The 15,713-nt window shown below is 43.6% G+C and overlaps 1 protein-coding gene across 2 annotated transcripts in view; it reads left to right on the top strand.

The window, feature by feature from the left end:
* Positions 1-2,295: 2,295 nt before the first annotated feature.
* MAP3K1 (mitogen-activated protein kinase kinase kinase 1) overlaps positions 2,296-15,713 on the top strand; it is a 64,830-nt gene continuing 51,412 nt past the window's right edge. The window contains exon 1 of one of the 2 annotated variants that reach the window (XM_075137848.1): positions 2,296-2,431. In XM_075137848.1, coding sequence (XP_074993949.1) covers positions 2,424-2,431 — 8 coding nt within the window. In that variant the 5' untranslated portion in view covers positions 2,296-2,423. Of the gene's footprint in view, positions 2,432-3,098; positions 3,605-15,713 lie in introns of those variants that run through there. The other variant, XM_075137849.1, reaches the window with a different exon arrangement.

Here is a 15,713-nt window from a genome sequence, read left to right as displayed (position 1 = left end):
TATCTTTCTGAGCTCTCCAGTAAGCTTTATGCTTTTTACAATCAGGTCAACTCACGCTGATTAAGTGCAAAAGCATTTTTAAGAGCAGGTCACAAGAAAACATGGACATCAATCAGCATGTTCAATTACTGATTTCAGAATTTAGTGCTTCTAGTAGAGCCTCTATATTGTGCATAAATCTATGTTGCATACAGGCATTGCATTACCTAGCGTTGTGGAATGAGGCATGGCAGGCGTTTTCTTGTTTGCCACCGTGCTGCCCTGGTCAAGGCAGAGTGGAGAAACATCCATTTGAAACAATAAAGTGAATATAAGGATCATGGGCAAAATGTAATTTATTAGAGTTGGATTTCAGCCAATACCTAGGGGATAAACAGCCCTTATAAAGCATGCCATATATTCTTTAATGACTAAATAGTGAGTTTTTTTCATTTCCCATCTTATCCAAAACTAACTCAAAACCTTGATAGTGCTGGCCTTACTCAAAAGGCAAAGTCGTGCCTGAACAGGGATGGTGACAGCACTTGTCCGCGCTTAATTATTTCTTGCATTGGTGCCTCCCACTGTCCCTGGATTTCACGGTTTGCTCTGGTTTTAGCTGCTTTCCAGAAACCATTTCACCTCAGTGCACATGCATATACCTCAGTACCCCATTGCCACTCTGACATTTTGCCTTGAATTTCCCAAGTTTCCTTCTCCGTTAAGTCTTGTTGGAGCCTTGGCACTCTGGGAGAGGTGTCCCCTAGGACTCTGTCAGACCAAAAGGATGTGTATGCACTCTTATCTCCTAGATTTACTTTTATTAGAGATTTGCTTTTTCTTCTCTGTATCCTTTTCTAACCAATTGCTATTCAAAGCTTTACTCCTCCTTCATGTGACAAGTGTTTAGTAAATTCCTAAAGCTGGGGGTTTTTTTCTGTTTACAATACTTTAAAAGCACAGGTTGGTTTTTTTTTGTGAATGTGATTTTATGGCAGAGAGGAATATTTGAAAAGATATAATTGTGAACTGTTTGTCAGGTTTTTTTCCTATTGAAGACTAGAGGATCCTGTGTACATGCAGGTTACGCTGCCAACAACTGGTAATAATTTGAGTTCATTTCAACCATCTGCTTCAGAATTTGCAAGCAACTAATCTAATGCCGCTTCTACAAAGCACATACTTTGCTCTGTTCTTCCCTGCGTTTAGTAACATCCTCACTTTGACAATAAGGCTTGGTTTAGGAATCCTCCAGAAAACTGTCCCTAAATTTATAATAGAGACTTTAAATAATCTTTATGAAATTCAGAATCTCTTTAAATGTACATCCCTGAGTTGTACATTACAAGAGGCTATTTAGATGACCTGCTTATCCCAGAGGTACCCTATTTACAATATGACAATGAACACAACTGACTTTCTCACATCCTTTACTGAAGAACCTTCATAAGGGTAGTTAGAGCGTGGCATTTCGGCAGACCGCCTAAGTGATTCACTTAGTGTGACCTTGAGGCCATGTGCATACTGATACTATTCTGCAATTATATGGAGAACAAACAGTCTCCTCAGGCTTTTGCTCTTGCAAGTCTAGAGGGAAAGACCTCTTCTAATCTGCTCGTCACATCCTTCAGTGAAGACTCTACATTTAGGTCAGCATCTGATCACACACGTAAGGCAAGAAAGAATCTGCTTCTCTTAGGAGGTGCTTCTCACTCAACTAGTGCTTCAGATCAAGGCAGTGATCCCAGCAAAGTGACCATACTAATAATCATTGTCGAGATTCTTAGTTAATGTTACACTTGGGGCATACATAGCAAATTCTGAGAAATAAGCCTAAGACACTCAGCTAAAGAAAAGTGCTTTGAACTGTGCAACTTCTACTGTATCCAAAATCACACCATCCTGAAAACAACCTAATATGCAGAGCGACATTTAGTTTTCCTTTCCTCGTCTCAGATTAAATCAGCATTCAGATAGGTAGGCTTGTTTAATGGCAGCAAAACAGCATCTTTCTGACAGCAATGTACACCCTTCTGTTCTTATAAAATTTTGAGTCCCTTCTCTGCAGCTCGGGGGTTGAAAGCAAAACCACCCAATTGTGGTCGAGTGGAAATCTAGACCAAGAGTAAATTTTACTTGGACCTCCCTAAGATTCTGGTCATGTGATGTCTCCTGCCTTTCTTCTCTCTTCCAGTCTCTTGGGAAACAGCCGCAGCGGTAGGTATATGTGGCAGGCTATAATCTAAACTAGATGTGCGTACGTACGCACATATGGAAACGGGTGTGCTCCGATGAGACATTAACGCTTCTAAGTAGTTGCAGACATGGTAAAATATCCAAGGACGGGTGAAGCGGCGCCTGCCAAGTGAGGGCAGCCCAGAGAAGGACGCGTGAAGGCTGCAAGCAAGGATGTGCATTGAATTTCGTACTAATCCCAGAGAGAAATGAGCAGGTAAGCTCGGGCACAGCAGCGGTTTCCCAGCGGCTCGCTGCAGCGCAGCAAGGCACCGCAGGCACTTTACTCCCTCCTCGCCCCTCGGCGGGCTCCCGGGCAGGACACCGCGTGGGGAAGTTTTGGGGGTGCTGGGGAGAGGGAGCACACAGACAGGGTACTGCGAGCTGCGGCACGGGGCCGCCCGGAGCCAGCCCGAGTTTCGGGAAGGGCTTCCCCGCGCCTCAGCTCCTCACAGGGCAGCGGCTGGCCCGCGCCGCGGCCCTCCGCCCCGGGGCCGCCGGAGCCCCCGCCGCTCTCCCACACGTGGGAAGTGCCGCGTGGGGGCGGGGACGCTCTCCCTGCCCGGCGCCTACCGCCGGCTCCCGGGCGCGGCGCGGCCCGACCTGTCCCGTCCGTTCGCGGCGGGGCCGGGCCCTGCCCCTAACGAGCGGGCGCGGCGCGCGGCGGCGGGCGCGGCCCCCTCCAACCGCCAACACCTGCGCGGGGGCGGGCGGGGCAGGGCGCCGCGCGGCCCCGCCCCGTTGCACCTACAGGCGGCCGCCCCGCCCCGCGCCGCCCGCCGCCACCAATCCGCACCCGCCTCCCGCCCCCTCCGTACGTCGTTTGCGCAGGCAGCGCCGTTTCCGCAGCGGGTCGGAGTGCTGGCTCCCCCCTCTCCCCCCGATCTTCGGGAGCCCGATGTGACCCGCCAGAGAAAATGGCGGCGGCGGCGGGGAATCGCACCTCGTCGTCGGGATTATCCTCGGGCAGCGGCGCGGAGGCGGCCGCCGCCGCCGCCTGCGGGAGCCTGAAGGGCGGCGCGGTCGCGGGGAGCGTCGCCGGGAGCGGCGGGGGGCTCCTGCGGGAGGCGGGCGGCGGCGGCCGGGAGCAGCGCTCTGACTGGAGACGGAAGCAGCTGCGCAAAGTGCGGAGCGTGGAGCTGGACCGGCTGCCCGAGGCGCCCCTCTTCCTCGCCGCCGCCCCGGCCGCCTCTTCCTCCTCCTCCTCATCGCCGGAGCCCCCCGAGACGCTGCTGCTCCACTACCTGCCCGGGCCGCCGCGCTCCAGCCCCGCCAGCCCCGCTGCCTCCCCCAGCCGCTGCGCCGAGCTTCTGGAGCCGCTGCCGGCGGGGAGCCCGGCGGGGACCGACCCCGCCGCGGAGCGGAGGATGGAGCCGTCCCCCCCCGCGAGGTGAGGGGGCGCCGGCGGCGGGTGGGCAGGGCTCGACCCGGGGCGACGGCGGGTGACAGTGGCGGCGGGCCTGTTCCCGCGGGGAGGGCTCGGGGTGGGCTCCGGCGATCCGTCCCGTCCCCCCCACCCCCCCGCCCCGCGGGCGCCCGGCCGCCGCCTGGCCGCGGGCCGGCAGCGGATGCGGGGGCGGCGGGAGCTGCCCGCGGAGCACAGGGCTGGGGCGCGGCGGGCAGCCCTCGCCCGCCGCCTTCCGCCGGGGCGCGGGGGCACCTGGTGCGTGAGTGAGGGAGGGCTGCCCCGCCGGCCGGCCGCAGCTGTCAGCAGCGCGGGGCTGCGCGGAGCCCGGCAGCGGAGGAGCGGGTCGGGCTGTGGGGGAGCCGAGCTGCGGGGGTTGGCGTGGGTGTTTGCGGGGGGTGCTTTTGTCTTTAACTGCTGCCGGAGTCCCGAAAGGCTTTGAAGGGTGAGTTCGGGGTGGTGGCGGGCGCCGCGGCCGGATGTGTCAGCCATTGGGTCTTGGGGCGAGCGGAGCCCGTTGGCTCTGCCCGCAGCTCGGGGCAGGGCGCGGGCTGCGCCGTGGCGCAGGCGGCGGCTGCGCTTCTGCTTCGGGTGCTCACCGAGCACCTGACCGCTTCCTGCACTGTCCTAGCAGTCTGCTGCACAAAATCGTGCCATTTGATTTTTTTTTTCCCTAAAGGATTTCTCCGAAGTCTAATTCCAATTTGCAGCATCGTGATGTTGCAGAACTGATTTCTTTAATTCTTAGTAAGGGGGAGAAAAGACTTTCAAACATAAACGTCCTCTCTCTTTTCCCAAGAGAAAGTAAGTTTGTGGTGGTTTAGTCTAAGTGATACATTTCAGTGGTTTCATGTAGTGCCCTAGTTTTGTAGCGCATAGTTGCCTTCTGTATGTATTATTTAATAAGTCCATTTTCCTGAGGTTTTATAGAACTGCCCATATTCTGCCTATTTGACATGTGTAGAAGTATTCAGGATGAAAGCGAACTCATGTCCATGGTGAAGCAGTTTAAGTACATCAGAGCACACTTCAGCTTTAACGTGCACTTGCTTGGTCTAATTGGTATGTGTGTGGGAAGGCACTGTGGGAAGGCACTGGTGTAATTTTGATGTGAAGTTGTCAATTTCATGTGGATTTCTTATAAGGTTTTATATGATGTGGACTGTGTAGTTTGAGGACTTAGTATTAACATCCAAGGACTTATTTTAATGCTGCCTTACAGTTTGTCTGGCTAATTATTTAAACCTCATACGAAATCTAGTTCCAGTTTGGACACATGGCTTGTGTATTCTTTTCCGTTGTGTCTTATGTCAGTTAAACCTCAAGGATATTTTTTAAAGGTTGACTTATCTTGGGGACTACTCTAATAAGAACTGTTTTCTAGACCAATCTCCACTTACATGAATTCTCAGCAATTCAGATGGATTTTGGCCTATTTCTAGGACAGTGTAAAAATACTTGATACGATGTGGTCGTAACAGATAAGAAATGCCTCTGTACTTACAGAAGAATTAGTGGGAGATCTTAAGTATTTGGGGGGGGGGGAATCATGTGTGAATTTTGGGGAGTAACTTGTCTTTTTATGACTCTTAGCACCATCTGTCTCTATCAAGTAATGAAATTATAATGTACTGTATCTTGTAATACGATTGTAACCAGTTTCATGGCTTTCAAGGGAAATAAAGAATCAGTGTTGGAACACGTTTAAAACAACTGAGAGTCTTACGGTGATAACAAGTAGGAGTTAGGCTTGATATTGGAGGTTCAGGAAGGTCAATGTATGTCGCATTGATGCTGGAACACTGAGTCCATCCTTGCTAGTCAGTCCCACAGCAGCAATGACAGAGCAGCTGTGGAATTTTTTTCCTTTCACATGGGCAGTTTTGCTTACTTTTAAGTACCTGCATTTGGACAAGTCAGTGTTTTGAGTGTGTGTACAAGTTAAAACCCTTCTAAATGCTCTCTGACATTCAACTAGGAATGTTAACAAATCATAGAAAATACTAAATGCCAAGTGCTTTTCTCTTTAGTATTTTAGTGAGATAGTCTACTTTGAATTTATCATAAGTACAGTTGAAAATACATGGCAACATTAATAGTGATTGTTCTTCAGAAATATCCTATAAATGCTCATGTAGAGTATCTCAGTCACTCTGTCATGTTACCAGTAAACACGTTAGGCAAAGTACTACTCTGTCAGGTCGTATCAAGTATTTAAAACATCTCTCTGCCCTTATTGTAATATTAATTGACTTGTTCTAGCTGAAGGAGGGAGGTTAATTTGTATGTGAGTAACAGCGTATTACACATTAAATTTGTGCATGCAGTTGTTGCCCAGACATTTATTAAGAGGCAAACTGAAGGACATAATCAAAATAATGTATTATGTGGAGGTTTTCTATTCTGTTTTTAAATACAGTAGTTGTACTTTCTTGTAAGGATCTACTATTAGTTAAAAGATACTGTGCTTGCTCCAAAGTCCCCCTATCAGTCTCTTTGGTATTACAGTTACTTTATTTTTAAATAGATTTCTGTTTCTGTTTATGCTGGAAGACCTGCATGAGCCTCAGAACGTAGCTGAGAAAGGAAATTGACTCTTCTGTTAAGTCCTAAATGTAAATATTACCTTTTTTCTTTAATCTCTCAAGCATTCTGCTTGTCATGGCAGTAGAGCAAATATTTTCACTAAAAGCTGTGAACGTTGTAAGCTATCTTTTTATATCACTGTAAGAGGAGGAGGGAGTTGTTTTACTAGGAAATGCAGCTTCAACATAAAGCACTTCAGACCTCTTATCCCATATCTATGCTGACAGTATATTGATTTGATTTATATAAAAAGACCCAAACAGCAAATTCAGTGATAACTGTAGTATGATTTCTTGAAACTTGAGGGAAATCCATGAAGGCATCTCCTTCTCTGTGACCTTAACAATGTTCTTTTAAAACATTCAGACCCTTTAAGTGATGGTTATTTGTGTCTGAAATTGGTGTAGGTGACTTATTACATCCCCGAGTGTTATACTGCCATAGCCATGTTTTTATAAAAATGAAAAGCAGGAAATGGTGCAATTTGTCTCTCTGCATATTGTAACCATGTACTGTGTGACTTGTGTGCAAATTAAGTGTTTGAATTTGAAAATGTGTATGTTAGATATGGCAGACTTGTCAATAGTTCAGCTGCAAGACAACCCTTGTAGATATTTATACTGTCTTTTCTGCAGTTGCTGTTTGATGCCTGCTAGAGACACCAAAGACACATTGTGAAACTTAAATTTTGACTATCTGTACAAGTGTACTAGTAAAAGCTCGTCAGTTTTAGCTCTGCTTATCAATTTGTAGCACCTTTGATGACTTTCAAAGGAGGGCATGAATGCTTTAGCAGAGCACTGGACTGGGCAATGGGGTCAGAACAGACGGAGAGTATGTACAGTGAAAGCCAAGGTTTGACTTGCCTTTTTTTTTTTTTGTTACTGAAATGATGATAAGTTTCTCTGTTCATGTTGTCAAAGGTAAAAAATATAGCTTATTTTTGACCTTGGCTATTCTTAGCTAATGTAAAATATAATCTTATGTGTTTTAATCAAGTCCATAATGCTGGATATTTTTAACTGCTTAAATAAGCCACCAGATTTTCTGTGTCCAGTTTGAACTGGATACTACTGTGAGAGAAGATTAACTTCCTACCTCTTTTGTGCTCTATGGCTTGAGAGTACTTTTGGAAGAGGGTTACTCTCTACGGAGTCTGATTTTTATCACTCTTGGTTATTGCAAGTGGTAGGGTTCTGCTTAAACGGTCTGATCTGGTATGGCAGTTTCTTTGTTCCTATGCAAAGTAAATAGATTGTAACTAACTAATCTGGAGCTTTCTGTCTCATTGGATTTAGTGATACTGAAGGTTCAGTCTCCACTGTCACTCTGTGGAGTCTAAGTACTGCTCAGTGCGATACCTGTGTGTAGCCATGTGCAATCGTGTCTTACCCAAAGGTCGAACATGTAGAGTACAAGATTTGAGGATCAATTTTTCCTTCTGTATGATGGATTTGAACTTCATGAGATCTTTTAGTATGCTAATGCATTTGTTGTCGTTTGAAGTTGGAATAAAGGTAATGGTGCAGCTGTGCAAAGATTTATCCTGGTGCAGGAGAGGATGAGGTGGGAGTGGAAACAAGCAGCTGGGGGTGGGGTGACTGTGGGAATGCTTCTGTTGGCTTTTGCTGGCTTCCAGTATTGGTGAAACTTGGCTTAAGCTTGTTTAAAATAGAAATGGTATGTTGCCATGTAGATGTTCTTTAAACAAACTTGTAATGCTAGTTTTCAGCAGCAGTGGTGATAAGGGAAACGATCTGGTTTGAATTCTGAGTTTCTATTGCTAATCTTGGTGTTCTTGGAAGATTCTCTGCAAAGACCCAAGGGGTGTCTTATTTTACTTTTTATCTGCTCTGCTCTCACTTAAAACTCTAGAATTACGGCTCATTCTTTTGCTTGAGGCAAAGTGAACAGAAAGCCTTTAAGAGGGCTTTGTTACTTGTCTCTAGGTGACTAGGAGAACGTGGTTAAGTGGAAAGTTGCTTTCTGTTGCTTCCCTCCCTTTTTATCTTTACCCGGAGGCTCTGTGTGTTGCCTGCAGGATGCTTCCGGTTTCCTGTCTCACCATGTTGCAGAACTGGAGAGTCCTGCTCAGTGGTGAATAGTCTTGATTATATTTTTCCTATAAGATATCTTTGGGGTTTTGGTTGTGGGGTTTTTTTTTGTGTGCTTTGGGTTTTTCTGTTTGTTTGCTTGGTTTGTGGGGTTTTGGGTTTTTTTGGGTTTGGTTGGTTTTGGTTTTTTGTTGGGGTGTTTTTTGAGTTTTTGGGGGGTGTTTTTTTGGAAGATCAATTTTGTTGGATCTTGGCTGAAGAATGTCCTGAAAAAATAGCAGCTCTATTTACTTGATGCTGAAGTCGTTTGAAATTGGGAATTGTTTACTTTCTGGAAACTGATATTTATTTTTAATAAAAGCTGATAGAGCCATTACTCCCTCTCAATTTTGCTCAGAAATGTCCAATTTTCTGATAGTGCTCAGCATCTGATGACTAAGGATTTGAAGGTGTTTGCAGAAAGTGTTTTTTCTTCTTTAAACTTAGTATGTCATTGAGTATTCCTGTTTCTCTGCTATGAGATTAAACTGGAATTCAAGTCAGTCTACCTTTTTTTTACACTGTCTCCATATATTTCTTTTGTGCCGCTGAAATGTAAACTATTCACATCATTCATTGAAATGTAACGTAATACTGTTTGTTGTGATCTCTCTTGTCCTAATATTCTAATTTGTAGCGGAATGGCTGCTATTACACTTATTACGCTGGGTGACTTCAATTCTTGCCTAGTATTTCCCATCAATAGATGTCACAGTGCTGTTGATATAATGCAGCTCCTTGTGACTTACCCAGGGTCACAGTGGAAGGTGGGAGTAGACTGCTGGAAAAATGAGTTGCGTCTGCTAGACCACACTGACATCTGACCACATCTGGCATCTTGTTTTCTGAGCTCTTCTCCATCCTCTTCTTGAACATCCAGTCATCTTGCTTTTGAGCAAACTGAGTCTTTGCTCAGCTGTCAGCAATGATGATCAGGTCCTGTTGCGAGCTGGTAGTTATCCCTCAAAGGTGTGCAACTAATACTCCTTGTTTTGGCCCACGGATATGCATTTCATTTCACTAGTTATTTCTCTCAAATACCCTCTTGCACCCTGATAATTTTTTGTATGTCCTGTATGGCCGTCACGCTTGTATCTTCAGGATTGTTCCTTTAGGTACTAAAAGGACTTGGTGTAAATATTTTAAGTGTCGAAGGAAAAAAAATCTAATTTGTGATAATACCAAATCAAGAAACAGTTTTCATTTTTTAAGCAAACTGTCATTGTTACCTCTCATTATACTGCCAATAAATGCCTGCAGAGTTTTATTTTAGTATTTCTTTGTATTCTTTAAAAGGGAAGCTTCAAAGCTCAGTGGATAATAAGGTCTCCCCATTACCTTCAGGTAATATTTAACTCTTCAGCATCTGGAGAGGCATACAAAATGCAAATATCTGAAACGTGTGGTGAAACTTGCAGCGACCTCCAGTTTGCAGTTCATGCAGAGTTTATTGAGTTTGTCAGATTAATACACTTTAGCAGGCAAGCATTTGTTTATTGTCACAGTTAAGACAATATTCTAATTGCTTTGGGTTATGACAGTACCTTAATTTCTGGTTGCTGAATATGTACTTTGAAAATTCATGTGTAGTCAGTGACAGTTTTCTCCGTTTGTCAATATTTTACAGTTTTACTTCTTCATGTTTTTAGGCTGCGAAGTTGCCGGGTATGATACTAATACTCCTTTCAATTTTTTTCTCTTGTTCTGTATTTTAACTTTACCACCAGATATGTAATCAATACCTTAAATGTTCCCATAAAAAACATCTGAAATGTTTGTTATTTCGCTAAAGTAAATGCCTCTACAGATGCCTAGCCTACGATTAAAGACTCGTTTATTTAATATAAGAAAATATTGCAGTTGTGACTAGCCTGGAAGCTCACTGAAACACTGCTAATGTGTTCTTAAGAATTTCGAAATTATCTCCCATATTAAGGATCCGTATTGCTTATTTATTTTGCTGGATTATTCATATAAATAAAACATAGGTGATGGCTCCTATAGTTGTCTAAAGTTCTTAGGCAGTTTGGACTTGAAATGGAAATGTGAACAGCTGGTTTTTATATGGGGTGGAGCTGGATGGAACTTCTCTTAGAACTATATTAATATGCATGTTCATTTTTAAAAAGTTTTTTCAATAATGTCTGCATATAGTTCCAGAAAATGAGCTCTTCTGTAAATATAGAACAGACATCAATTTGTTGGGTTTTTAACTGTATTTGTAATGAACAGCTCAATACAGTGGATTTCCTGATTTCTGCAGGCACACTGGATGCCCCAACCCGTAGAAAGGGCACTGGGGTTTCTTTTAGGTTTTCCATGGTAAGTGTGGAAACTACTTCTTCTATACTGCCCCGCAAACGCAGCCAGGCTCCTCACTGCCTGCTGTGCAGTGGTGGCTGCAGGCAAGGTCACTATAACCAGCTTTCTCTTTCTTTCTCTTTGAAGCTCCAAGGTCAGGGCCAGATCTCCTGCACTGGTATGTTTTGCTCCACACAGGCTTGTTCACACCTTCTTGAGACATTTTCTTAAAATTAACTGAGAGTTCCAGTTTCTTCCCGTGACAAGAATTTACTCTGAGTTGCAACTGCATGTTTCTTATTCTTCCCAGAGGCTCTTGGGAGGAAGAGCAGGAGTAGTGGGGAATAGGTCTTAAAGACATGCAGATTGTTCTCTGTATTTGTTTTAAGCCAGTATTACAGGAAGAGGGAGGAGAAGGAGCTCCCTTCCCTCCCCTCCCACCCCAGCCTTGTGTATAAGAAGGCATGAAATGAAACTCCTTAAGCCATGTATATCTTTGGCAGAGAGCAATGCAGATAGTCGTCAGGGTTGTCGTTTTAGAAGGGATTGTGCCAAACTGATACAGAAAAGATTGGATGACTGATCTATTTGGTTTCTCTCACTGTGAAGATTGACATGCAGACTGACACTCAGACTGCATTTTTTGTGGGAAGAAGGCAGATAATCCCCATCAGGGAACTGAGTAATAAAATATTTTGGATTAAACTAAGACGTCTTCCATCTGTGCAAAGCTGTAAGGTGCTTTCATGTAAGGATGTGTTCAGCATTGTAAACCAACATACACTGACACCCTCAGCAAACTGAATGAGGAGAAATATTAATGATTGACAACGTGTTTGGCTTAAGTGATACAGGATAATTTAGAACTGCTGCAGTGGGTTACATGCCTGACCATTGCTTTTGGCTTCTGCTGCAGGTCAGCATGCCTCCATTCAAAATGGTTACTGTTGTGACTCATTTCAGCTATATGATTGGTAGTGAAGGATTCAATTCTTAAAAAGAAAACTTTTTCTTTGTATAGGTACTTCAAAGCCAGATGGGTCCAAGTGACTCTTACGGGAATGGAAAACATGGGGGAAAAGGTTAGAAAGCAGCAGATCAGTAAAATAAACAAATGTGAAGTGTTTCCTTGTACCTGGGGTGCTCATCATTTCAGCCTGTCATTTTAGGGCAAGCTTTTTTCTGTCCACGAAAGAAGAGAAGACAGGGTTTGCAGACTGCACTGTTAAACTCTCCTACAAATTCTGTTTCTTTTCTACAGTGGAAGCTGGACTTCCCTTTCGGACGGAAAAAAAAAAAAATTGTTGGAAGGCTTTGAGCTGAAAGTTGCCCTATGAGATGTCCATGAGAAAGATCTTGATGACATCTCATACAAGTGTTTACTGTCAGTACCAAATACACCAATGTCAGTAACTTTCCTTGGCTGTTGCTCTTGGGATAGTCTATATAATATAAGTTTCCTAAAAACATCACAAACCTTTGTGAAAGCTCTGGTATTTCTCAGAAAGGTACTGTCTTTCACCAAATCTTTCCCCTGTTTTCTCTAATGATATTAAATGAATGAAACTGTTTAACGTTTATCTTTCTAAACTCATTTGGAGTATAATTATACTTGGTCTTGAAATTACGTCATTTACACTGAAAATTTTGAAGTATAGGTTAGCTCTTTAGAAAGTTATATATACGTACGGTGAGAGGAACAGTGCTACTCTATCTTCAGTTTTGTCTTGTAAGCATGTGGTTAAGTTCCAGCATGTTCAGGTACAATGGTGAACCATCTTGTCCTGGTAAATAAGCTGAAGTATATAATTCCCTTTAGTACCTCAGCAGAAAATTAACATGCTCTACCCTTTGCTTGTTCTGACCTGCTCTGAGCCGCATGTTTGTGGCAGTATTTTACAGTTCTGCCACTAGTGAGGATGCCCAGCAAAGCCAAGTGGGGAAGGACAATTGCTTTAGCATTTTGAAATCAGCTATGTATGAATTACATCCCTGTATTTTAAAATTGACTGCAAATGGGAATATAGGTCCAATGCCAGGGCAGGCCACTTGTAGACCCTGGGAATCAAGACTGCAGGGGAGAGCACAGCCAGAACTTTGAGGCTTTTGGCTTCCTTTCAGCCTACAGGGTGGACTGCTGAGGAGCTAGCAAGGGGAACTAGTAGGAAGTCTGCCAGCTTTTACCACGTAGATAAAGTTCCGTAGGAGCTTCATCTGACTTTTTCTGAATTGACAAATCATTTTTTTTAAAAATATTTCTTTATAGGCAGCAGCTTAGCTGTATGTATAAGTATTTCCACTGTCTTTGAAGTACTCGCATGTGCGTAAGTAGTTGAGTCCTAAATAACCATAAATAGCTGGAACTTAAACAAAAATACAGGTTTTAATCTTGTGAGTGAGCCTCTAGTAAAACCCTTATGCAATGGTGGAGCCTTATAGGCTTTATTGGTATTCTTTGTGAGCAAACATTCACTTCTTGTGTATCTATCCCATTTGTGATATTGGTGCCTTAAGCTGAAATAAAGCAAGGTTTATCACTGAGTAGGTGAAACTTCTCTAATCTGGGTTTCATTCAAAACATGAATCCCAATTCAGAGGAAAATCAGAACCCAAGTTACCGCTATGCCCACCTTGGAATTATGTGTGACTCTTGCAGGGTTCTGAGTGAAGCTTCTCTGCTTGTCAACTCTGTAAAGCTACTGGCAGCGGGGTGATGCTAGCATAAAACCTGTTTTACTCACAATGACTAGGTAAGTGCTGTGCATCTTGTGGCCCTCAGCTACATAAAACTTGGTATGGGACTCATAAGGTTAGTGAGGTGGACCATCTCTGATACTTCAGGCAGCAGGTGCCTATAGAGGTTGGGGAAAAAGAAAGATGCAGGATCTGGTAGTGTGGTATGTGTGAAAAACTGCAAGACCTCGTGGTTCTAACAGACTGTCCACTATAAATGTCTGTTTCAGTTTACGTGTGTTTAGCACTCTTAGGTTGCTTCTGCCTATGGCCATGCTGATAGTGTTTTGGTACATGCTGATTTGTGAAATATCTAAAAACGGTGAGTTTCTGTCATGATTAAAACCCCGGTTCAAAGGATGTAACAGTGAAACTTGTCAAAAGTAAGAATATGATTTTTTTTCCTTTTTTTCTTTTTCTTAGGACCTTTTTAACTATAAATAGCTATACTTCAGGAGCCATAAGATTTTGAAAAAATACTCAGTTTGCTTTTTCCGGCTTATTGGGAAATAATTCAGCACTGTTCCAGTGTTTGTAAGGGAAAGACTACTGAACAAATTTATCTTCTCCAGTTACCATTGGTACAAAATGTACATTAAGTTTCTCTGATCAGAGAGTCAAAAGGGCTACACATCTCCTTGATTTGCACAACTAGTAAGTAGGTAAACTGGATTGGAACAAAGCCAAAAACAGATGGAGGACTGATTTATGCAATTGCAGCATTTTCAGATCTGTGAAACGTTGTCATCTCTGCAAAAGAGCTCTACTGATTATACTAGTTGGGACCAGCCATGCTCTGTCTCCCCTCTGTGGGGAGAGCACAGCTTGTGTTATGGGAGCTGGTACTTTAAGAAGGACAGGCTCTTTTTTCCATTAAATATTTTCAGGTAATCTCTGGGGGAGGAGACACTGTTGCCTCCGGATTTCAAAACGCTTTCTTGTGCAGCAAACATGATGACAAATAAATTTATGATTTGGTGGAGGCACAAAGCAGGCCTATGGATTTTGCCCTAAAGAAATTTTTAAAACTTTTTTTCCTTGAAACCACAAATAATTAGTGTGTAAGCATAAATGCAGTCAAAGTTTTCATTGTAGTTATAATTGGGCAAGGTTTTGGCATTTGTGAGTAACAGTCAGTCTATCCAGTCTTTCCTCAGGTTTCTTTACAATCACTTTCGGAAAATAAAAAATACTATGTAGAAGTTGCTCTTTTTTCCCCCTTAAGTTCACTTTAGAGAACCAACATCTCACTTTCTCTCCTGAAGGCCCAATGTCTGCTTCATTGCATTTCTGAGCCTTATTGTGACAAGGTCTGCATTTTGAGACCTAAAAGGAAATGGGAAATGAGACAATATGGGTCTAGCAGTGTTACTCCCTTTCCATATTCAAATAAATGGCATGTTTTTATAACTGGGAGGGGATAAAGCTGGCTCTCACAAGGGAAGTGGTTAGTGCAGCTGGTTCTTACCATGGCGACTTTTGATAAGGATTTGTTGGGTTACTGTATACTTATTTGCAGGCACTAAAATAATCTATAATTACAGGACTTGAAATGTTTAACTCTTTCAGTTTAACTACACTAGTCCTTCAGAAGCTGCGAATGGGCAGTCAGGGTATAAGAATTGAGAACTGTGCTATTCCATATTTGTACAGCAGCTTGTTTCTAACTTTGTGTAGATGTATGGCTGGCTGGCTAATGCTTAACCCAGACATATTAAGCAAGTGGATGGGAAGGCTGTCTTCTGAAATTGTTGACCTTCCCTGTCTATGGTGTTCAAAGAGATACAGTTTGGTCCTGTATCTGAATGTTCATGTAGTACTTGTTGTTAGAAATATGGCTGAAGCTGACTATGCAAACACCTTTAGTTTTCCAGGATAGGATTATGTGACAGTGTGTTCTTCACTGGTCCGGTGCAGTCCAGGCCTTGTTCCAACTCCATTTCAAAGGTGCGTCTTCCTTCTGATATCTGCATGGACTTGGGGCTCCGCCACCCTAGTCACAGATTGCCTGTCAGTTTAGTGTCGCAATTAATTCAATGGGTAACATCAGTCTTCAGCTTCTAGTTCTCAGCCGGGTCACTTCCAGTACCTAGTATAAGATTAACTTGTTGAGGAAAGTATTTCCATAAATAGTCCATTACTAAGACACAAGGGCATGACTTGTTTCACACACAGACATTCTCCCAACTATAGTTCCACTGGTTTCCTGGAAAACAGTTTTTATTTCTGTTTTTTTATATATGTGATGTAGTTTCATAGTGATTTGAAAAGCACTTACACACGTGTTTAAAGAAGTGCGACTGCTTTCTCAGTTACTGTCCCATTTTTGGGAGGCTGCTACTGTGATAGAAGTCCTCATGGTAAGAAGTAAAATGAGTCTG

The sequence above is a fragment of the Calonectris borealis genome, chromosome Z (assembly GCF_964195595.1).
Source record: "Calonectris borealis chromosome Z, bCalBor7.hap1.2, whole genome shotgun sequence".
Lineage (NCBI taxonomy): Eukaryota > Metazoa > Chordata > Aves > Procellariiformes > Procellariidae > Calonectris > Calonectris borealis.
Note: the sequence above shows the minus strand (reverse complement) of the source record. Positions and strands in the feature narration are given on the sequence as shown.